We start from the raw sequence: 24,903 nt of genomic DNA, 5'->3' as shown, positions 1-24,903 counted from the left end.
AAAGAAGGTCATGTGGTCTGCTGAGTCCAGATTTACCCTGTTCCAGGGTGATGGGCGCATCAGGGTAAGAAGAGAAGGCAGATGAAGTGATGCACCCATCATGCCTAGTGCCTACTGTACAAGCCTGTGGGGGCAGCGCTATGATCTGGGGTTGCTGCAGTTGGTCAGGTCTAGGTTCAGCAGCAGTATGTGCTCCAAGAATGAGGTCAGCTGACTTACCTGAATATACTGAATGACCAGGTTATTCCATCAATGGATTTTTTCTTCCCTGATGGCGCGGGCATATTCCAAGATGACAATGCCAGGATTCATCGGGCTCAAATTGTGAAAGAGTGGTTCATGCAGCATGAGACATTATTTTCACACATGGATTGGCTGCCACAGAGTCCAGACCTTAACCCCATTGAGAATCTTTGGGATGTGCTGGAGAAGGCTTAGCGCAGCGGTCAGACTCTACCATCATCAATGCAAGATCTTGGTGAAAAATTAATGCAACACTGGATGGAACTAAATCTTGTGACATTGCAGAAGCTTATTGAAACAATGCCACAGCGAATCTGTGCCGTAATCAAAGCTAAAGGCGGTCCAACGAAATATTAGAGTGTGTGACCTTTTTTTTTTTGTTGCCGACTTTTTTTTTGCCAGGCATTGTAATTTCTGAATTGTCTGATTTGTAATTTTAAACTGCTGAGCAGTGGGGAAAATCAAGGAAAATGTCTCTTTGTTCCAAACATTATGTATCGGTTTAATAGTGTACATTGTTTTAGACATTACTGTATTAGTTGAAAAACCTTTCAGTTACATTAATTACACTTCATATGTAAACCAAGGTATACCATATTAGTCATGTTGTCTAGAGGAGATGGAAAAGTTGATTTTGTAATGCAGGGTGTGCCAGTGTATTAAAAACAACTGCCAATAAAACCACTTTTACAACCTCACAAAACCTGCAGCCCTTGGGAAAAAATAAGTTTACAATATTTCATTTACTGTACAAAGATGTGTGGATCCCTGGGAGAACCCATTACAGCCTTTTGCCTACAAAGGGGATTTTCCTTTATGCAAATATCTAATTCTGTACCAGGAATAAAGCCCCAGCAAATGCAGAAAAAGCTCTCTGAAAAATCCAAGACCTTTGTCAATATTATTAGAAATGGTCACAGCAGTCCAATGAATGTGAATCCTTTTGAATTTAGGTTAACCGGCTAAAGAAAACAACTGCATAAGTTCATTTTTTGAGTTTATTATAAAAGGTTATATTAATCATAGTGTTTTAGTACAACGTCATTGTGAGTCTATAGCAGTATAGCAGTCACGAGTAACATATTCTTGCACATTGAAACAGTCAAGTGATACTTAAAATGCTGCTTTAATGTAAATGCACAGTTATCTTTTTAAAAACATTTTAACCATAGTGCTCATACTGTGAAGATATCTGACTGTCAGGCATTTTATTGTTATTTTTCCAATAACTGATAACATTTTCATTAAAATTACTGCTTTGCACTTGGTGCCCTAGTTTTTTATTTTTTTAAACAGATAGACATTCTTTCAATAAACTTCAAATCAGTTAAACTATATTTTCTACAACCTGCCATATAGGTTAGACAAAAATATTTCGGTTGTTTTAAAGGTTTGTGGTGCATATTGCTTCAGTTTTTGTTAGGGCTGACCACCATAAGAGAGAAATAACATACCGTTTAAAGACAACCAAATGTGTGTCTAACTTTATTTAACAGTACTTTCCAACATTGTGTCTTAAATACTAATCACAGTGCAATTTTGATGAGAAACAGACTGCTTGCTGCTGATCCACAATGCTGATAGCCTAAATCCAAAAAACTGATATTTGTTTTTCCTATGCCAGTTTGTGTGGCCAGACATGTTACTGAGAGCTGACAAACTGAGCTGCCAAGGTGTTGTGCGGCTTTCCCAGCTTTTAATTCTCTATGGGTTTTCCGTTACATATCTTTCATTTATATTTCTTTTGGTCCCATTCTGCCTTTGTTGCTTAGTTTTACTCTGTTTTGGCCATGATATGAAAAAACAGTATGAAAGTCACTGGACCACGCCACACACAACTGACACCAATTCGGTAAGATTCTATAAATAAAATCTGCACCTGAAAATTGCTGGAAAAGTTTGTTCTTACAGGAACTCGAATAACGTCTATGCGAGTTTTAAATATTTAAATTTCTACTAGTTTATTTCCAATCAACATTCCAAGATATTTATAAGACAAACCCATTTCACTCTGTGTGTGCTCAGTTGTTCTGTCAAGAATCATCTTCATAAAATACATAAAAATAGATTTTCATCTTATTTATTTTTAGTAGTTCTCACAAAATTAAGTAAGGTCTTCAAGAATTAAATCCTAGAATCTTATGGGCCTTGTTAGTCCTGAATTGGAAACCACCCAAATAAGTTAATGAGAGAAAAAGCTTCAAAATTTCCAAATTCTCTCTCCGAGTCCTGCATCAAAAGATGTTGGAACCATTGCACAACAAATGAGGGGGAAAAATTGAGCTGCCCGAGCAAATCAGGGTCAGCTGGTACCCACCTAAGAAATCAAATTGGTACTTGGAAGGTATTACGTGAACAATTTTCCCTACCAGAAATGTCTTTTCTTACATTCATGCCAACTCTTAAAGGTAGAAAACGCTTGGATGTAATTTAAGTCAAGAGAAGAGAAATTTATATCGTAGTCATTCTGTTGTATCCGAAAGGACGCAAGTGTAACTTCCTGTAAAAGACAACCTAGTGTCAGCTAGGTATGGGGATGAGGCTGACCTGGCTGTTGTTTTCACATCTAGTTCTGTAATACCTGCTATAGAGGAACAATTACACTGCAAACGGACAGGAGAATGCAGCTACACTAAATCCTAATTAGTATTTTGGCAGGCATACTGTATTATGTACTGTAAATGTGAAAAAATTGAGTGCACCTTTAAGGCGCTTTTCCACTGCATAGTACAGCACAGCACGGTTCAGTACAGCTCACCTTGGTTCGGCTCGGTTTGCGTTTCGACTGCACTTTAGTACCGCTTTAGAGTGTGCGGGATTATTCACGTGTCGTTATAGTTGCGCCGCCTCTACTGCCGTGACACCGTGGAACTTTTACAACAACACGCAGACAACGACAACACTTTAGCTCGACGACGCGCAAGGGTAAGCATCTAAAAAAAGCACATCACTAGCTAACTTTTATCACTGTTGCAAAGCATAAAATGAACTTAACTGCCAGTGTAACATTAAAATGCTGATTCTGTATATTACAGATCTTCCACATTTTGCAAAAAAGTCGCCGCAACAGACCATCTGTTTGGACATTTAACCGTGCTTCAGAGTGGTGGGATGTGATTGTTCCCGGTTTTACAAACACTCAGTGGCTGGAGAACTTTCGAATGTCTGAAGAAACATTCATCCACTTATGCAACAAACTGCGTCCAGCGATGGAGAGACGGGACACAAACTTCCGCGTGTATAAAGAAAAGAATAGCCAGTGACGTAGTAATGACGATTTTCTCCGGCCAATCAGTGACCAGCAGTTTACACGTCACGTTTTGGTAACGGTTCGGCGCTTGGAACCTCGGCTGAGGTGGTACTAAAAAAAGGACCAGGTACCAGGTACTGTTCCCAGTGGAAAACCCCCCAAAAGTGAGCTGAACTGAACCGTGTCGTGCCGTACTATGCAGTGGAAAAGCGCCATTAGTGACACTGTTGTTCATAACCTACATTCTGAGAACCTACAGACAACAGAACTTTTAAGAATTTGATAAAATGTTATTTTGTCTGTGAGTGTATGTTGCACACTCTGCTCCACAATGCTAGTTTCAGTATTACATAAAGAAAATTGTTTGCCGCAGCAAGTGTTAGTGTCCAGTGATAGCCCCTAGTTGTTTGTAAAATGATGCAAATTTCCTTCCACAATGAAAACATACCATTTTAGTGCTGTTTTTACAAATACTTTGTGGGAGATCCATGCCAGCTGGCTACCCAACTCCATTCCTCTCAACATTCTTCAGTCATAGAGAACAGTAAATTGTCAAATGAATTATTTAACATTTGCGATGATATCATGTAAATTATATCTGCTGAAAACCTGTTAACTATCTTTGAAAGTGCAGCTTATTTTCATCTAATATATGCTTCATTGGGGATTAGTTGGTATTGGGAAGCCTGAGAACAACATCACAAATATACCAAAAAATGTATGGATGTACGAAGAAGAAGTATTTGAGGTGTCAATGTCCAATAATCATTTCTGGACAGGGAACCAGTTTCTTTAAGCTAGAAAAAATGTCAAGTCCCCTGGCCCTTTAATGTCCGAAGACTGCCAGTGTATTCGGTGCAGGGATGGAATATGTTGTCCTGCTAGCAGACAGCTTAATAGACGTCTACTTCAGTACAGGACTAGTTGCTAGACTGTGCTCTAGGCAAATGGTGAACACCTCTCATGTACAGCTAGGTGGATGTGGCTGTTAAATCAAACAATCTATAGCTGACTGTGGCAGTAGTAAACCATCATTTGCCTAAGGATTTTATAACACATCTCTGTAATCCTTTGGGAGGTGTAAAGAATTTTGTGGAAAAGATGAAAAGCTGAAAAGACCTTTTTTGTGTATGTATAACAAAGCTTTGGACTGTCATTGCATTTTGTGTTTCCAGCCCTTAAATCTTAGGAAATCAAGGCATGTCATCCTCTTTTCTGCATGACTGTAAGACAAGTTTTAATAAAATTTCCTAAACATTTTAGTTATGATACACAAGCGTACAAATAAAGAGAGAATCTTGTTTAGATTGCAAATTAATGGGTGTATTAATATACTTTTAAGACCATTTTAAACGAAGAAGACATTTGTCTCTTCATGTGAGCAGTCTTTTTATGGTTAATGTCTGGATGGAAACAGTGTGATTGCATGTGACTCATTATCAGAAGGTCAAAGTAGTAAAAGCTAAACTAGGAGCTGAAATTATACAAATTTGTGTAGTGTATCTGGATTTTTAGAATTTTCTCATTACTAAAACTCATGGATTTTCTCAATCAGCTTTATTATACTCAGAATATTTTTTTACAGTCACTACATGATTTATCTTATAATTAGTAATCTATAACCAGTTTATGTGACTACAGTTAATAATCCTCTCTGTCTCTCTCTCTCTATATAGATATAGATATAGAGATATATAAAATAGATATAAAGAATACAACTTTGACTGGCTTACTTACTCACTCTCTTATCAACAAGAACAATAGTTCCGAAGTTGAAATTTGGCAGTATGTTCCATTTAGGGCAGTAGGTACTCACAAAGAATGGACATTTCGATATGTCAGTATTTAGGGGGAGTGTGGTGTTAAGGTTTTGGACTTCAGTCCCTGAGGTGTGCTGAGAATATGCTTGTTGCAAATAAAGGGCACAGCAAAAGTGATTGATGGGCCATGCAAATAACACCAGCAACCAACAGATTGGATGGATAATAATACAATTTATTTATATAGCGCCTTTCACATGCTTGATAAATGAAGTTGGTGAAGTGTCCTGGACAGGGAAAAGGAGATGTGATTACATTGCAAAATGGGGAAAAAAAAAAGTTCAGCAAACCTTGGGGAAGAAGCAAAGCTTAGTTTGTTAGTAAGTCCTGTTTTTTGCTGTTGATTTACCTGCACTCTGTCTCAATATCCTTATTTCTGTAACATTCAGTTTCCTTTCATCCAATTTTTTAAAATGTCCACGTTTCTGATGCATTCAACAATGCTGGTCTGACCACTGTTTTACCCTCTACTCTTGCACTGATTATTCTGTCACATTGTTTGCTTAATTTCTAATTTAACCAATTGTAAATTAACCCATTTCAAGTGAGTATGTCTAAGTCTCGTGATGGGCTAGTAAAGTTAGCTCTTGCCATTTAAGGAAAGAAATGAAGCAATTCAGGGGAACGATGAGGAAATTCAGGGGAGCAAATCCTAAAAAAAACAAGTCAATTAAAATTAATTTAGAAGAAGTTAATTAGCAACAAAAACAGGTCTCTAATTAAAAAAAGAGTTAGAACGAAAACCTTCAGCCACTGTGGCCCTCTAGGACCAGAGTTGGGGACCCCTGGTGTATATCATACTGCCTTGTGGTGAAGAAGCTGACTAATTAGGGAGTACTGCATGTACCCAAGAATGCAACTTGCTAAGAACATTGTCTTTGAGCTTTGCAAAACTTTTATTTTTTCACTTTAGACGTTTATATTCATAAAGCAGCAGCCACCTTTCCCTGCATGATTCCTTCTCAGCGCTCAGCAAAAGAAGGATGCCATGCCTAATAATAGCCCATTTGCTACAGCATTATTATCAGCAAATGTTGACAAATAATCTGCTCATTTTTTTAAAATGTCACTAAATTTCAATCAAATCAGTCAAACTATTTTTTGAGATTTTGGGGTATTTAGTTTTTCTGTTGGACACCAGGGAGGTTTTACCCCTAAATATTAATCTATGCAGATGTTCTTTCTAAGTGGATTCCTACTGTTGTACAATTCTGCCAAATTTTTAACTAAACAGGAAATAGTTTTTGTTGTTGAATGAATCAGTGAATGAGTCAGTGAGCTTTGCATTTTATATATATATATATATATATATATATATGTATAGAGAGAGAGTCTAGCAGTAAATGAATATCAATACTTACTGGCACTTGCTGCCGCAAAAAAAATGATGCAACCTTATATAACATTAAATTATTAAATTCTTCCAGCAATGTCATGTAAAATACTTACTATTTTTGATCCTTAAATGTTTTATTCTGGTACAGTATCCAAAGTAGGTGAGGAGCTAAGGTAAAATAAACTCCAGACAGAAGACTAAAAATAGAAGTTCAGTGATGTGCTGTCTCAGACCATGATCAAAATCTGTGACTAAATGAAGATGAGCTATAATTACTCTGTCATGATGTGGGTGGAATCATAGCACATTCCAAATAACCTTAATTTTCTGCATTATATTAACACCTCCAATTTTAAATAATATCAAACCTCATCTTGGCCAACTTAGGAAGGTTTTCTTAGCAACAAAAAAAAAAAGATTCCTAGAATGATTAGATGAGCTGTTATTTCCCCATTTCCAATGTTTTGGGGTCTATGTTGAAGTTTTTGGTATTTTTTTATTAAAAAGTACTAAACATCCATCCATCCATCCATTTTCTAACCCGCTGAATCCGAATAGGGTCACGGGGGTCTGCTGGAGCCAATCCCAGCTAACACAGGGCACAAGGCAGGAACCAATCCTGGGCAGGGTGCCAACCCACCGCAGGACACACACAAACACACCCACACACCAAGCACACACTAGGGCCAATTTAGAATCGCCAATCCACCTAACCTGCATGTCTTTGGATCGTGGGAGGAAACCGGAGTAGACACGGGGAGAACATGCAAACTCCACGCAGGGAGTGAACCCAGGTCTCCTAACTGCGAGGCAGCAGCGATACCCACTGCGCCACCGTGCCGCCAAGTACTAAACGGCTTTATGTAACTTTTGTATTTTTATTTTCACTTTTTAACATTTTTTTCATCCAATTTCAATTATGCTTTTTAAGGGATGCTGGGTATTTAATCCATTATTTACTAATTAGTGGGTCAGACACCGAAGTTGTTTCAGGATTTCATTATTTAGTGTTGTTTGTCTGGGTGTCTGCTCTGCTTGTTTTTAATTGTCATTATTATGATATAATTAAGGGAGCAAGCTACACACAGAAAGGGCAAAGTATCAGGTAAACAACAAAAGAAAATGAAGCTTCTAAAGCGCTAGCAAAAATAGAAATGTTTTACAAATGTAAAATAATACTGTTGTGCTTTTCTGGGCGCAGAATAATAAGAGGGAAAAAAAGAGCAGCTTATTAAATGAGTTCAGTTGTTGTTTGTCGTCTATTATCATTACTGATTGTGAATCTGGGTCAGAACAAAAAACAGCAGCCGCTGTGAGTCCCCAGCCCCAAATTTGGGAACAACTGTTCTAGAGGTTCAATGTGCAATAATTGAGTGGTGGAGAAAACAACTGTTTTTGTTTCAAAGATTCTATTGACGAGAAGGAATGTGGGGTAAAGTATTATAATAACAACTGGTGAACCGCGGAGTCTTTTTTCTAACAGTGATAGTCAGAGATACACATGACAGACCATATTACAAGTTCACAATGGAATTCCATCCCAGGATAAGCCAAACTACAAAATGTTTTAAACTTGCCTGTTTGTTTTTAGGTAGGTAGTGTGGCCACCAGGGGGCACTCCAGCTTCCCAAACACCTGACACACAGGCTCCAGACATAAGTTTGCCACAAACAGTTGTTTTATTGTGGGAAACTCTTCTGGGAATTGTTTCCAATGCTGCAAGGACAGTTGCAAACACAGTAGCATGCAGCAGCTCTTTGTCATCTCTTTTAGCCGTCTCTATCTGACTTCGCTGCTCCTCCCAGCAAGCTTTGCCTCCTTCCTCCCAACTCTGACTTTGGAAGTTGTGGCACGCCTAGGGGTTCCTTGCTAGGTAAGACTCCCAGCCATCCTTTATAGTAGATTGATAGACAGAAATTTATTTGTCCCTGGGGGAAATTTGAGTTTTCACAGAAGCTCAATAATTAACAAATAATATTATTGTATTATGACAAACAACAAACCTCTCTCAAATATACACCAGAATGAAAGAAAGAAAGAAGAAAACTAAAAAGAAAGAAAACTTCCAATCACATGCTGAATAATTTGTTGGCTGTTAGTGAGCTAGTGAGAGGATTTGCAGCATTGTTCATAATGGCCATCAGTTTTATCCTCATTCTCCCCTTTGCGGTTACCTCTTGGATCAAGAGTGTTTCCCATAACTGACCTTGCTTTTTTAATCAGCTTGTGGTCCTCTCTTGAAGTAGTGTTGCCAGCCCAGTGCACCACTATGTAGAAAATTATGCTGGCCATCACAGAGTTATAGCACATATAACGAAGTTCACTACCCACATTAAGGGGTACAGCCTTTTAAGATAAGAGTCTTTCTTACATAGTTCCTCTGTGTTATGAGATCAGTCCAGCCTGTCATTGATGTGGACCCCCACTATGTCCACTCCCTGAATAGTGATTGTACATAGAGGCTCTGTGGTGCTGCAGACATCAATAATCAGTTACTTGGTTTTACTTAGATTCAGATGCAGACCATTCGCTTTGCACCAAGAAACAAAGGTCTCCACCTGACTCCTATACTCTGCCTCATTACCCTTTTCAATTCATCCCATAAGTGTAGAATCATCTTTTAATTTCTACAAATGACATGACCTGCTGTTAAATAGTCGGAGGTGGACAGAGTTTAGAGAACTGGAGACAAGTCTGTTCCTAGTCATGCTCCAGCATTGCTTATATCCACAGTAGATACACTGTACTTGAGCCTTACAAACTGCAGTCTGGCAGATAGCCCATTATCCAGAGCACCATAGGCTCATCCATCCACAGATCTCTGAGCTTACTTCTTTATAAGTAGGGCCTGGATGTGATTGAAGGCCCTAGAGAAATCTAAAAACATAAGCCTTTTGGATCAGATAGATAATTGTGCTTTCCGCTCCAATCTTTGTATGATATGCAAACTGCAGTTGGATGTCAGAGTGTTTAGATTTTTTTATTGTGGGGAGTGATATCGTAGTGTCCTTTCTTAGTGGATAGCTACTGACTTAAATGTGCCATTCTGATGAATTTCACCATTTTGACTAAACATAAATTAGTGAGTGAGTGAGTGAGTCAGTCTGATATGTCTGTTCATCTATACATAGAGTCAGAATTATATTAACATTTGAATGGCGGAAGTACTGCAAGATGATTTACAGGAATATCTTAACCTGTTTGCTATCATGTTCAACACATGTACCATATATGGCATGGCACATAAAATGTCCACAAAAATTGTACATGGCAGTATCATTAGTGTTAACATAATTTTGACTCAACCTGTGTGTTTGTGTGTGTGTGTGTATATAATATATATATATATATATATATATATATATATATATATATATATATATATATATATATATATATATATAGTGGTCGCTAGAGGCTCTGTTGCCTCGTTAAACCCACCAGACAGACATACAAGACGCACTTATAAAAAACACCAAGAAGAATTTTAATGTTTTCTTCAATAAAGTGCCCAAATCACCGCACACTCCACAATTCAAAAATCCAATAATAAGTAATAATAAATATCCTCCTCTCCACCCAGCAGCTCTGTCTGACTACCACCCAACTCCAGCTCAGTTTGCTGGGTCTCAACCATTCCTTTAAATAGTCATTAACCCGGAACTATTCCTTTTCTTGGTTAAAATTTCACATCCTCCTTCCTCAAGTATCCCGGAAGTACAGCAGGCTTCCGTCCTCGTGATTCTGAAGTACTTCTGGGTTGGCATAACAGTAATAGTCCCCAGGTTCTTGGTGAGTTCCCACTGGCGGCACCCACAGCACCGAACAGGGCTGAAGAAACGGACTCCATGTCCTATGCTACCCTGAGGGAATCCGGGGAACCATTTCCATCCAGGGGAGCTGCCATCTAATGTCCCGGGGGATGCAGTGCCCTGAAAAGGCTGTTCTTCCTCCTTTTTTCTGTTGAGGGACGTCCCGGCCGTTCATTACTATATTAATATATATTTACTCTAAGCCAAAAATCCTAAGCCTAAAATTGCAACAATTTTATGGCACTTTTTTGTCACCCTTTAAATCAGGCTTATTTTAAATCCTACATACATATGTTTGGTATCATTCTTTTCAGAATCTATCGAACTTTAATGTGATGTTGTTAGATATTTAGATTCTTATTCTGTTTTTAAATTATAAACTAAACGATATCAAGAACTCATCTCCCGTGAGATGAGACTTTGTACCAAGAGATTTAACCACACCCGGGGCCGGAAATAAAAGACAAAGAGTAGGACTGCTGCTGTACAGGCTTTTAAATGTTTGAAGCGTCTCACGCAGCTCATCAAGCAAAGAGGAGTTTAAAAAAAAAACTATTTGTTTCCCATTGTATCACCATTTAAAAGGGGGTTTCGGAGGAGCGATTGCATCTCCTTGGGGTGCGTTCAGTCCCCCTCTTCACAACGCGAGCGGCAGGCCCCCCTAGTATTTATATATATATATATATATATATATATATATATATATACACACACACGCATACAGAGAGAGATGAGGCTGGCTTAATTTGATTTAATATTTTTATGGTAGCCTCCCATACTGTTTCAGGTTTTTGGAATCGCTCTATAAAAGTATGAGAAAGTCTGTCATAGAATTATATTTTATTAACACTTATATGCTTAAAACAATTCAAGGTAATACTGGAAAATGGCCACTCCTATGACAGCCACTAAGTAATTTCAGTCATAAATGGGAAAGATAATTAGTTTAATTTATTTATCACCTGAATCTAATTTTCTTACTTACCAGAAGCTTATATCTATAGTTCTGACTTTTATTACAGTTATGAATGTTAATTTTACGGAAAATATATGGATAATTAACATTGTGACCAGAGTGGGGAATTAAGTCTAATCCATTGAAGATGTGTAATGAACTCCTAGTTAAGACAATCTGTAGAATAGCAATATGAAAAACTGAAATAATGAAAGCTTTTTTCTTTAAGTATATATATTATTATCCTTTTAAGTTAATTGTGAGATGTTTGACTTTGCGGCCTATTAAGAAACAATGCCAGCCAATGTAATTGTTGCTAATGGAACTTTGGGTGAGAGGTCAGCAAACTGTCTGGCCTAGTGGGTAACTACTTGCTCTCCAGAAATGATATTCAGTCACGGGCTGACGCCAGCCCTGTGTCAGGCGCTGTGGAATTGTAATTAATTTCACCCTTCAATCCCAATGAAAGCTCTTCGTCTTTCAATACTCACGGTATTGATTATGAATTCATCAACCTTGTCTTCCTGTCCGATAGCCTAGAGTTTCTAAATAGAAATTATGTGGTGTTAATCAGCCACATTTTTCCTTCCAGCATTCATAAATGTCAAGAAGTAGATACATTCCCAGTAATTTTCTGGCGACTCTGTTTTACTTTACTGTAAATATAACTAGAAATCAATTGCTATGTTGTTTTGCATTGACATGAGTGTTCATTTCCATAGAGCTCTGTAAACCCACCTACCTGATCACTGTCATTAAGCATGGAGTGATCGTTCTACTTTAGATCAGTTATTTGTATAATTACAGTGTACCTAATATAGCATATTCCTTATTAGTTTTAAAGCTAACAGGTAAAATAATTTCATATTTCACATATTTTTTGTTATTCTATTATGTTCTACAGTGTTTTCTAATATCCTTGAATTTCATTACTATCACTCTAGAGTTGCTAAAAATGAAAAACACATGTAGTCTATATGTTAAATAACATCTTTAAATGTTTTGACAAATCAAGAGAACTTCCTGAAAACATTTGACTTTATCCTGTTATTGGGTTACAATTTAAAACCTTTCTTATCCAACTGATGAGATATGAGTTATGTTTTTGGATATTCTATTCTTTAATCATCTTTCCTGTCAACTAGCAGGTCTGACCTATATACACTAATACTAGCGTTTTATCAGGTTCATAATGTTCTAATGCTTGTATGTTTAAACTTTAATCTTTGCATAGATATTTATTTAGTTCTTATGTCATTGAATATTTTGCTTTCAATATTTTAAAGCCAAAAAAGTGTACTCTACGGCATGTTGACGAATGTGCATGGTAGTCACTACATTGTTCTCTGTCCAAGCTGCTGTCAAAATCAAGTTGTGGGTTATATAAATATTTCCTCTTTCAAATCTCATAACTAACTGTGCCTTATCCTCTTCAAATACTGACATTTGCAAAGGCATTGCAGGATATAAAAAAAAGAAAAACTTTAAAATAAAATATCCTTTGAAAATAAGTGAAATGAATAACCAGATTTCAAAAATTGGACAGAAAAAAAATCTTCGCTGGCAATACATATTGCTGACACACTTGTTTATCGAAAGGTGCAGCATCTTATCTTAGAGGTACATTGGAAGAATCTCTAGTGTGTAAATCTTAACAGGTCAGTGAGAGGGTCACGGGGGTCTGCTGGAGCCAATCCCAGCCAGCACAGGGCTCAAAGCAGGAACAAACCCTGGGCAGGGCGCCAGCCCACCACAGGGCACACACACACACACCCCCCCATACACCAAGCACACACTAGGGACAATTTAGAATCGCCAATGCACCTCACCTGCATATCTTTGGACTGTGGGAGGAAACCCACGCAGACACGGGGAGAACATGCAGACTCCACGCAGGGAGGACCCGGTAAGCGAACCCAGGTCTCCTTACTGCGAGGCAGCAGCGCTACCACTGCGCCACCGTGCCGCCCCTCTTAACAGGTTGTAATGGTAAAAGGTCACAATTTGATTTTATAACGTAAATGGCCAGAGAGAAGAGGAAAAACAAAGTTCTAGGTGTTAGAGATGCAGGAGAAAATAAAGTACGGGATTTCCAAGGCCAAATGACCATCCAGCCCCTTCCAGGCATACTGCAGAAGTTGCCTCAAATAAAGTAATTCTGAATGATAGAATCTGTTCCAACATCAATGGTGGCTGTAGCTTACTTTGGCCTGGTAGTCACTTTAAATGAACTCTAACTCACACTGTCTCTGCCCCAAAACTTGATGTTGACTGTTCTTTGCCTCTCATTCAAGACCCTTGATCATCTACTCAAAATTGTGTTTCAGATTCCTTATACAGTGGATCCAGACCCCAGGATCTGTTTCTACAGTCTTTCCCCTACCATAGATTTAATTTGAAAAGGATAAATTTGCCATTTTGGCCATCAATGTATACTGATTAATCCGTAATGGCAAAGTGAGTAGTTTGTTGCCAGTGCCATATTTTTTCCCCACTGTGGTGTGCCTTGGGGCAGCATGAATGCAACAGACATTCAGAGGCTAACAAACTAGGAGAGAAACTGTGGCAGATTGGAGAATGTTGTCTAGACTTAAGTCTGTTATTGAAAATGCTAATCACCCCCTTCATGGTGTTGTGTTTGGACAGAGGAGCATTTTCAGCAGTAGACTGACTAGCATAAAGTGCTCCACTGAACGTCATGGGAAATCCTTTCTCCCAACAGCCACCAGACTCTAGAACTCCTCTTCCGGTCACTCATCCACACTGTAACCTGTTCCCTTTTTCTTTAATGGATATTCCAGTACATATTCAGCTACTTAGATGTGCAATAACTTGTCTGTTTTTCTTACATGAATAACTTTTTGTTCTCAGAATATGCAATATTTCACTTAACGTGCAATATTATTATGCAAAACTAACTGTGTAAGCCCGTACTGTAAAAAGCCTGTAGTCCTAGAAACTATTGAAATCATCAGAAGAAAGATTGAAATGTATAGATGTCAGGTAATTGAAAGGAACTACTCTGGGCATCTCTCTCCTAGTCCAGGGGTCCTCAATCAGGGTCCTGGAGAGCCGCAGTGGCTGCAGGTTTTTGCTCCAACCCAGTTGCTTAATAAAAAGCACTTATTGCTAAAGTAACACTTCTGCTTCACTTTAGTGATTTTGAGCCCTTATTGCTTAATTTTGTCTTAAACAGCTATTTGAATTGCTCCTTATTATCAATAACATGCAAATGACAAGAGAGAGCAGCATTTCTCCATTTAGCTTATTTCCATTTACACCTGTGTGTATTTATCTGCACTATTGGGTTTAATTAAATACTTGGAAGAAAAATGAAGAGAAAAAAGTGAAGGACTGAGAACTACTCGTCCATTTTAGCCTTCAAATCATTTGCATGATAGAAAGGGAAAGAAAATCTAGGATATGAGAATGACCTGACATAGCAGAGTTAATTTAATTTCATAGCTTGTTAGTGCTTTATTGGCAAGAATTGCTTTCTAATTAAGCAACCAGGTCAGAACAAAAACCTGCAGCCACTGCGGCTCTCCAGGACTGGGATTGAGGACCCCTGTCCTAGGAGGATTCGTTTTGCCGACGTGCTCACATTGCGTCTGCATTAGCGACAGGAGGAAAAATAAAAGGGTTACCGTTTTGCTGATGTTAGCAGCTAAGTGACTTTGTCTTTTTTCGGAGGTTTTGTTTTGCCGACTTGCTGGCCTCGCTTGTGTTATTAACGGCTAAGCCTCCACCTCCACCCCAGCTCTACCTCTCACTTCCAGGCCAGACAGACAGACAGACACACTCTTCCACGCATAGACATTTATATATAAGATACTTCCAACTCAGCGTGCTATTACTGTTTAGTATACTAGGGATTTTGTAAGATACTCACATACATAGCAGTTATTGTATTTCATTCACCATGTACCTGTAGAGCTTTGTAAATGAGGATTTATTGTACTTTTGTTTTGATTTTTATGTTCTATTTTTGTTTTACATTCTTATTTTTTTATACTTGCTGTTAGTGTTACTTGTGCCTTTGTCTATTTATAGAGCAACATTATTAATCCCGAGGGAGATTATTTAAGTTTTTCTGATTTTGATTCTCATCCTGAAAACTTCTTGTTAGACAGGTTTGCAAATTTAATAAAATCAAATACTGAAACCAAAGTAGGTAACATGCTCAACAAACTGAAACTGGTAAAAAGTTGGATATCACTGCTTTGCTGCTGGAAAAATAGTTCATAAATGTATGTTTCTGATATGTTAACCATTTTCAGAATCACACCCCACTGTTGCAACACATGGAATCTCATAACAGTAGACATCAAAATGGCACTTGAAATATTTCTTTGAAAATACATTTTCTTTAATAGATGTAATTTAGTTATGTTTAGTAAGCGTTCTTTTTTTAAAATAGTTTTGTTTTTACGTCATTGAATTTTGTTAAAGGAGTACTCCACCCAATCATGATATTTTTTGTATGTTACATATAGCAATGACTGAAAATTGAATCTAACATTTTTTTTTTTTTGCAAAATGGAAAGAAACTAGTTTATGATTTATTAAAACCCAGTGGTGATCAATGCTATTCAGTCGCAAAGCATGTGAAAAATGTCCTGTGTGTGGTATGGGGGCAGGGGATTATCTCCTGTTACTCATGTCAAATTTTCCCTTTGTGAATTATTATTATGTTTGCTCAAAACATTCAAAACACATTCATTTTTTTTTTTTTTGGCTAAACTATTGTGAAATGCGTACTTTTGGAACAATCCGCACACTTCATTAACAGGAAACGCATCACCAAGATAACTACAATTTTAAATTTAAGACCGGACTCTTGATGAACAAATGAGGGAAGAGGGGACTGGATAACTGACACGTGGTTATACGTTATGAGTAATGTGAGATTTTTTTTCTTTTTTTCAATTGCCATTTTTCACATTGTTTACTGTTATAGAGCAGGGGTCCTCAATCACGGTCCTGGAGAGCCGCAGTGGCTGCAGGTTTTTGCTCCAACCCAGTTGCTTAATAAAAAGCACTTATTGCTAAAGTAACACTTCTGCTTCACTTTAATGATTTTGAGCCCTTATTGCTTAATTTTGTCTTAAACAGCTATTTTAATTGCTCCTTATTATCAATAACATGCAAATGACAAGAGAGAGCAGCATTTCTCCATTTAGCTTATTTCCATTTACACCTGTGTGTATTTATCTGCACTATTGGGTTTAATTAAATACTTGGAAGAAAAATGAAGAGAAAAAAGTGAAGGACTGAGAACTACTCGTCCATTTTAGCCTGCAAATCATTTGCATGATAGATAGGGAAAGAAAATCTAGGATATGAGAATGCCCTGACATAGCAGAGTGAATTTAATTTCATAGCTTGTTAGTGCTTTATTGGCAAGAATTGCTTTCTAATTAAGCAACCAGGTCAGAACAAAAACCTGCAGCCACTGCGGCTCTCCAGGACTGGGATTGAGGACCCCTGTTATAGAGCATTGATCACAATTGGGTTCTGTTATTTCATAATTTTTTTTCTTTCCATTCTGCAAGAAAAACATTGGATTTGATTTTTTTTTTCTCTGTCATCACTACAAACTATCTGAAGTAAGCAACATGTAAAAAAAAGTGGTGGAGGGAGAAGTATCCCTTTTAGGATCATTGAAGTAAAGGTAGCAACACATTCTGCTTTGCTAATCAGAGCAGACATTAATGTTTTCTGCGTATGAACCGTTTTAGGCTTCTTCAGTAAACTACATTTTCTCATAATTATAAAACATTTTAACTTTAAATAATACACATTGTACAGTGCATTTATTATATGCTTCCAAATGTTATTGTATTGTTTCGAAAATGTTTTTCACCAAAACACAAACGGCAAAACTATAGAAGAGTATTCGGGGAAAAAATTAAGCAAATCCACAAATAAATAATTTTTTTTATGAAATGTGATGAGAAATTAAAATACAGTGATATGTGTATATAATTAATGTGTCATGAAGTATGTTTTTTGTTCCATTTTCTTCAACTATTTAATTATTTACTTCAGTAACCCGACATGCACAGCTTGAAATGAAAAATGTTATTTTTACCTGTCAAAGCTGAAAGGGCGGTTTCTAGCGAGTACTGTGTTTTGATTGGTGAATCATCAGTAGAGATGCGCAAACATCTTTAGTGTTCAGGTGCCACATTTATAGGCTGACACCACATGTCAGAGGCAGACTTCTAAGAGGATAATGAATTCAGGACTTCTGGAATTCAAGTTGCCGTTTTGTGCAGTAATTCCTGCCTGCTTTTTCATGCTCTCACATCAGCTACAGACATGTACAGTTACAACTCTGAGCAGGCACTTGGGAATCCTGTGGCTTATAGGTGAGTGCAAAGTTGCAACTCTGTTCATCTTCTCTGCCAGTGAGTCACTAATCAAAACGCTGTTCTTGCTAGAGCCCACCACCACAACTTGACAATTTTGATTTCAAGACATATTTCATGTTACATGTGGTGTCACTGAAAATAAAACAAATGAAGCAATGATAAAAGACATAAAGATATAAGGAACAAAAAATATATGGCATGACATATTTAATTATGTTCACTATCTTTGTGTTTTTTATTTGTGTATTGTCACATTTCACAATACATTATTTATGGAATTTTGTCTGAAATAATCCTCAATTTAATCTCTCAGTAAGTTTAAAAATGCAGTGTACACTTTTTTGAGTTTGTCTTCTTGCATTTTGTTTATTTAAACTTCACTTGATTACTTTTATTTTGTATTTGTTTTTGAGTGTGCAACTTAATCTAAATGTGTTGTTTTGTTTTGTGATTGGCAGGGACATCACATATAATATCCTCTTTGAGGCTGTGACTACTTTGCTGACATTACTGTCCTACCAACTCTTCCAGAAGGAGATCCTGAGAGAGAACGTTATTTACAAATACCTTTCACAAGGTCAATGGTAAGGTAATAATCTGTTTTCCCTTTTGGTTCCTAACTATAGATCATTCCAGCATGGAAGGTTACAGGCTATAAACTGAAGATTATTTTTGGAAAGCATTTTACATTTATTTACTTAGCAAATGCTTTTATCCAAAGCGACATATAAAAGGGTTCATAATAATCGGATAAACATTAATGTACGGGGCTGTTCTTAAAGAAGTGTTATGGGACAAGTTTACAAAATTGATCATCACAAGTGAAGAGGGCAGAACTAAATGACAGCTAGTTGAAATTTCTCATTTACAAGAACCCAACAAAACCATCATCCATTAGAGGTCTACCTAAACCTAAAACTAAATCACATTGAATGAGTCAGCAATTCAAAAGGAGGTTGGCAACTTGTTCCACCAGCTAGGAGTTATACATGAGACTTGATGCCCCACAGAGGAGGCATCAACAGATGTCATTCACCATCAGACTCGAGTAGGCAAGAAGGAGCATGGTACCTCACAAGTGTTTCCATATATATATAGGTGCTGACCCACTGACTACTCTGTAGGCCAGCGTCAAGGATTTGAACTTAACATGTGCTGCTAAAGGGAGATAATTTAGTGATCTGAAAAGTGGAGTGACATGTGCCTGTCTTGGCTGGTTATAAGTACTAGACATGCCACTGCATTTTGAATCATTTGCAGCGGTTTGGTAACATGTGTTGGTACTCCAGCCAGGGAAGAGTTGCATTAATCCAGATTTGATAGGACCAAAGCTTGGACCAAGAGTTGCGCTACATACTCTTATCAGATACAGTCTGATCTTGAGGATGTTGTATAGGGTGAATCTGCAAAACAGAAAAACAGTTGCAACACGGTCAGTGAAGGACATCAGATCATTGTTCACCATCCCCAAGTTTGCGCCCTGACTCAGCAGGTGTTAGAGATAATGAGCTGAGCAAGAATGTTCATCTTTGTCAGGTTGACCTTGAGATGGTTCTCCATCGTCCAGTTTGCAAAACAACTGAGATATGCAGAGGTTCTAGGTGATACCGCGTGGTCCTCAGAAGGGAACGACAGGTACAGCTGCATACTTATACATGTTAATACTGCACTGATGTGAGAAACCGTGGGACTGGATGATGGTCCATTGACCTGAAATTTGGTACACATATACTAAGTGACGTCTACTATCCGCTTCCGGGGTGATGATTGTCCTCCAAGGTTATTCCTCTTCTTTACAGGCGCCCTTCTCATCCCTACCACTGTCACCGTCACTTTCCCTACCTCTTCATATTTTAAATAATTCCTGAGGTAGATTGAACACTGAAGTGCCAGCTTAAGTAAAAAATTAAGGAAAGCGTACTAAGTAATTGCAACACAAACACTGACTTAATCAGTTTTAATGTGAAAAGATGCAGACAGAAGAAGAGAAGAAGCGGGTTGCTAGGGTGGCGAAAAAAGCTGCTCAGGAAGCAGCAAGTGCATCAACCTCTGAGCAAATGAATGCTAAACATACAGAGAGAGAGGATGAAAACTAGGAATGCTCAAGTCAAGTGTATTCTGCAGTGCGCCGTTACTGGTTTAAATATAATTTTCAATTTATCTTAAAAGGGGCAATCTTGTACATCACTGTGGCATGATAGAGGGTGGTACTGCCTCATCCAATACTAGATACAATGAAAAATGCTAGAGCAATGAAAACCAGGACAAACCACCTTAAAAACATCTTTTATCCAAAAGCAATCATGACCCTGAACTCAAAATAAAACTGCTCCATATCATTCTCTTCTAATGTGCAATATAGACCTTAAGTCATCAAGTGCAATTTGTATCTTTTGTAAAGTACTTCTATTAATATTTGGTTTGTTATTATTTTCTCTCTTCTTGTCTTTTTAACTCTTATGCCTCACACTGAGTCGACTGCACCTTCAATTTCGTTGTTCCTTTGTAAAAGTGACAATGACAATAAAGATCTATCTATCTATCTAGATTCAAATACCAGCCTAGGCACTATATGTGTGGAATTTCATTTACATTTTCCCCTTTTCTGCATAGGCTTACCCTTGGTACTTTGTTTACTCAAAAATTTCAAAGTTTTGAAGGTTTTGTTGATTGGTGACAGCTAGCTGGTCTATCATTAGTCTGTATTCCCTGTGATGAACTGTCCCCTTGGGCTCCTTTCGTTGGAAAATGAATGGACAAATCAAATCCAGGATATTTTTTCACAACTTTCCTTCACTAAATTTAAAGCTAAGTTCTGATACCAGAAATGATTGAAAAAAATTAGAGGAGAAGAATTGGTCAAACTGGAAATAATACATTATTCTACTTTAACCATTTAGAAGAACTGTTGGGTGTTATCAGTAATGTACATTTGATTAAGAATATTTGTTGTCAGTCAGTCATCATCCAACTAGCTGCATCCTAATACAGGGTCACGGGGGTCTGCTGGAGCTAATCCTAGCCAACACATGGCACAAAGGCAGGAACAGATCCCTGGGCAGGGCACCAGCCCACCGCAGAGAATATTTGTTGTATATTCTTAATGTGTACACATCCCCTACACTCACTTTCTTACTACTATAGTAAAGTAATGGGCCATTATACACATTAAAGCTGACTGCCATTATGTTATGTGTGTATTTATGCATTTATTCCTTTGGTAATGCTAGTAAAGCATTTTAAAACTCAATGCTATAAATCTTTGTATTACAGGAGAAAACTGTTTTGCCTGGAACCCTTTATGTGTAAAGTTTTAAAGTTCTCCAGGTGCATTCATTTGTTTGACTTGAAGTAGTTTGGTTTTCCTCCCACTTGCTTGTAACTGAATATATTTAATTTGAAATTCTTAATGATTCCAGCTTGAGTAAGTGTTGAATGTGGTAAACTGTGCGGGACTGGTTACTGTCATGTACCCAGTAACTGCCAAGGTAACTGTGAGCTCACTTAGGTTGTTTAAGTAGATGATAGATAGATAGATAGATAGATAGATAGATACTTTATTAATCATAAGGGGAAATTCACATACTCCAGCAGTAAAGAAAAATAGTTTTATCTCCTTATAACAAACATTAATTCCATAAATCTGCCTTTCTTGAGCTTAATAAAGTATAGTACTGGTTAGTAGTTGTTATTGGTTGGAGTATAAAGTGGAAAGTGAAGTCCAGGAGAATGAAAAAGGATTAGATAAAAGTGGGTTTGAATAACAAGAGAAGTGTGAATCTAACCCCTAATAATGCAATAGTGGTAGGAAGCCAAGCAGGTTAACCAGTGGAGAAAGCCTAGACGTTACTACAGGAGATATTCCCATTTATTGTTATTGATATGCATTTTTCTTCATATTAATGTTTGAGAGTGAAAGTTGACCAAACATTACTTTTGCTTATTTGCAGCCTTTCTCTGACCAGTAGGCTTGTAAAGACTTTGTTGTATAATTTCATCCGACAAGAGAAATGCCCATCTCCTGTTGCCCACATTTTTCAGCCACAAACAGAAGGTGCCGGGTTACTTTATGGACTTGCGTCGGGTGTTGCCAGTAAGTATTTGGTATATTCTTTCTTCTTCTTCTTCATATATTTTCTGTTATGTCATTTTGAGTTATATGGGTGTATTGAAATTTTATCTGTAAGAACATTACCAGATCAAATTTCATGCAACCTATTTTATTATCCTAATGTGTACAAATCCTGCAATTTATAAAATGTATACTTGCATTTTACCTGAGAACTTGTCACAGCACTCTGTGCCTGCACTCAGTGAAGAGCAGTATGCAAAATTAAACTGAATTGAATTATGATGAAAAGTATTTATTTACTGTAGCAAAAAGAAAAATGTCTTTTACATATGATTAATCAGGGTGTCCCAATGGGCAGGCTGAAACACATTTCTGACGAGAAGAAACAGAAACTTGTTTTCAGGAGTGCTGTAAGTTATTTCTCAGTACCATTAATAAAGCCACTTAACAATACCAATTTACATCAGAAACACAACGCAAATGTTGCTTAATGGGCACAGAGATTGGAAAGATTCCTCTGTGCGTGGATAACCTCCTGGTTGTCTCTAACGCAGATGTACTTATCATTGTCCATATATGATCATAGTACAAAGGCAGGTTACCAGTTCTTCAAGGTAAATATGAAAAGCAAGGCTTACGTTCAGGAGTAAAGCTGTCAGATTGGATGTCTCGGAAATTCTGCCTGTGCCACCCTCTACTGCGTTTAGGATTGAAGTGATTAGAATCCTAAATGGTGTGCTGAATATTTTGTGTGAAATGAAGTAGATAACGTTTATGAGGCATCAGAGTACTTACACTTTCATGAAGTTGAGGCCTTTTCTGCTGTAGTTGATTACATTTGAAGCCCAGGAGTACTGGAAATTTGTAAGAGCAGGTTACTTATGAAGAAGGGTAGCTTGGGATGGCTTAGTATAATAGCTGGAATTATTTAGGAGATGGCTTACTCTGAATTGTGGACAACCACTTCAAAAGGTGTCGTCGTATGAAGAATTTTTGTGTGATGGACAACAGTGAGGCTTAATTTTCACTGTTGTGAAGACTGGGTAAGGAATGATTTTCAGATGCACACTGCCATCTCTAACACCTGCTCATCTTTGCAGTTAATCCAAATATACTTTGCTACACTTGTGGAACAGAAGAACCCTGGATGTTGATAATGTTCAATCACACGCTTCCTTAACACTATTATGTTTTCACTTAAAAACGTAGATATTATTCTCCATTTTCATTTTTTTTCAGTGTTTTATCCTCCAAAAACAAAGGCTTTTGAAAATGCTCTCTAGAGCTTTAAAGTTCTGACAACGCTGATTCGGCATTGCAGTGCTGATAGATGAAAACATAGATTTTTGAAAAGATGAACTCTAATTGCAGTGAATGTATTTGTGCTTATTGCGTAGCCCATCCCTGATTGGATCCTGCACATTACAACATCTCATAACCTGATTGGTCACCCATCATGAAAGAAAACCATATTCTATCATAGCAGACATGGTGGCTTTGTGTTCCATGGCACTTGTTGTGTTGCTTACATGTACACTATCTAAGTTGCATTTTGTACATGTGCAAAAGGTGAATCATTTACCAGTCACTATGACGTTGCAATAAATTTTGTGGCTTATCATCCCTTCAAGGATTTTTCCTCCTATATGTGCATTCTCAGTCTGTTGGCGAATGTCATATACACTTGTGGTCGTTTTAGTTAACTTCATCAATGAAGCCAAAACAGTAGTACGGATAGAGATAGTTGACATTTAAAAACATTGTTTTGTTTTTTTACTCAACAGTTTTGGGAAGACCCCTTTCGGTTTCAGCATGATTGTACCCCGTGCACAGAGCCAGCTCCATAAAAACATGGTGGAACTCGACTGGCCTACACAGAGCCCTGACTTAAACCTTGTCGAACACTTTTGGGATGAATTTGAATGTTGCTGGCAATCCTGGTGTTCTTGTTCAATTTCAGCATCATACTTCATAAATATTCCTGCAGACACAATCCAAAATCTTGGGGGAAAAAGCCTTACCAGATAGAGTGGAAGCTGTTCCACCTTCAAAGTGGGCTCCAACTTTATATTATCTCCCATGGTTTTGGAATAAGATATTGATGATCAGGTGTCCTCAGATATTTGGCCATATAGTCTATTTATGGTCTGTTATGTCAGTCCGGAGGCTCACAGAATGTTTCTTGAAACCTACCAGTAAAGAAAAGTTATTCATTGTACCTTTCTATTTACTTTGTTGCTGTAAGTAAGGAATGGTGCATCTGTTAAGACTTTAAAGATGTACAGTATATTTCTTGGGTAACTTTTTTTTTTCATTTAGTTAAAGTTGGTATGTCAGCTTGGCTCTGTCAAAAAAAGGCTTTGTAGGTTTTTGCCTAATAAATTGTAATATGTGAGGCGAAGTTGCCATGTATTTGTCTTGTGTGTGATTACCAGTTACAATATCCTCAGAAGTCAGTTTAGCCTTTCTCTTTTTATAGTTGATGCAAAAAATTTGCATCTAAAATTGTAAACCTCACAGTTAGTAGCTGTTGCTCTTGCAATGAGCACACATTGAAGCTGAAGTTTACATTATTAGCCTGTCTGCTGTTTATTATTTAATAGAGCTCTTCTAGCATTTGTATTACAATGAAAGGTCAGACTGAGGACTAATTGCCATTTCTTGCATTTCCAAGAATGATTTGCAGCTAATAATATTTAGTAGCCATAGTGTCTGCCAAACAGATGTTTGCTCCAAGTGTTGAAGTTAGTAATGTCTGAACTCTTTGCTTTTAGTGGATTGAGTAATTGCAGTTTAAAAGGAAGAAGATCACATTAATGGTTAGCACAGTGGTGCTCCTGGCTTCAAATCATGGTCTACGCAGTATCTGTGGGAAGTTTGTACATTGTCATTTTATCTGTGTTTCTGGTTTCCTTTCAATTATGCATATGTTAGGCTGATAGGTATCCCTAAATTTGAATATTGTAGGTATCTGTGTGACTGTGCTCTGTGGTAGTCTGGTGCCCCATCCTAGTAAGGGTTAATTATTGCATAGAATA

The 24,903-nt window shown here is 37.5% G+C and overlaps 1 protein-coding gene across 4 annotated transcripts in view; it reads left to right on the top strand.

The window, feature by feature from the left end:
* The window catches only part of dym (dymeclin), a 462,962-nt gene that overhangs the window by 114,087 nt on the left and 323,972 nt on the right, over positions 1-24,903 (top strand). For all 4 annotated transcript variants that reach the window (XM_039759679.1, XM_039759677.1, XM_039759678.1 and 1 more), the window contains 2 exons: positions 18,252-18,377; positions 21,744-21,886. In XM_039759679.1, the coding sequence (XP_039615613.1) occupies positions 18,252-18,377; positions 21,744-21,886 (269 nt within the window). The remainder of the gene's footprint in view (positions 1-18,251; positions 18,378-21,743; positions 21,887-24,903) is intronic.

Source organism: Polypterus senegalus, chromosome 7 (assembly GCF_016835505.1).
Source record: "Polypterus senegalus isolate Bchr_013 chromosome 7, ASM1683550v1, whole genome shotgun sequence".
In the NCBI taxonomy this organism is placed as follows: Eukaryota; Metazoa; Chordata; class Cladistia; order Polypteriformes; family Polypteridae; genus Polypterus; species Polypterus senegalus.
This window is presented reverse-complemented; position numbering and strand designations above follow the sequence as displayed.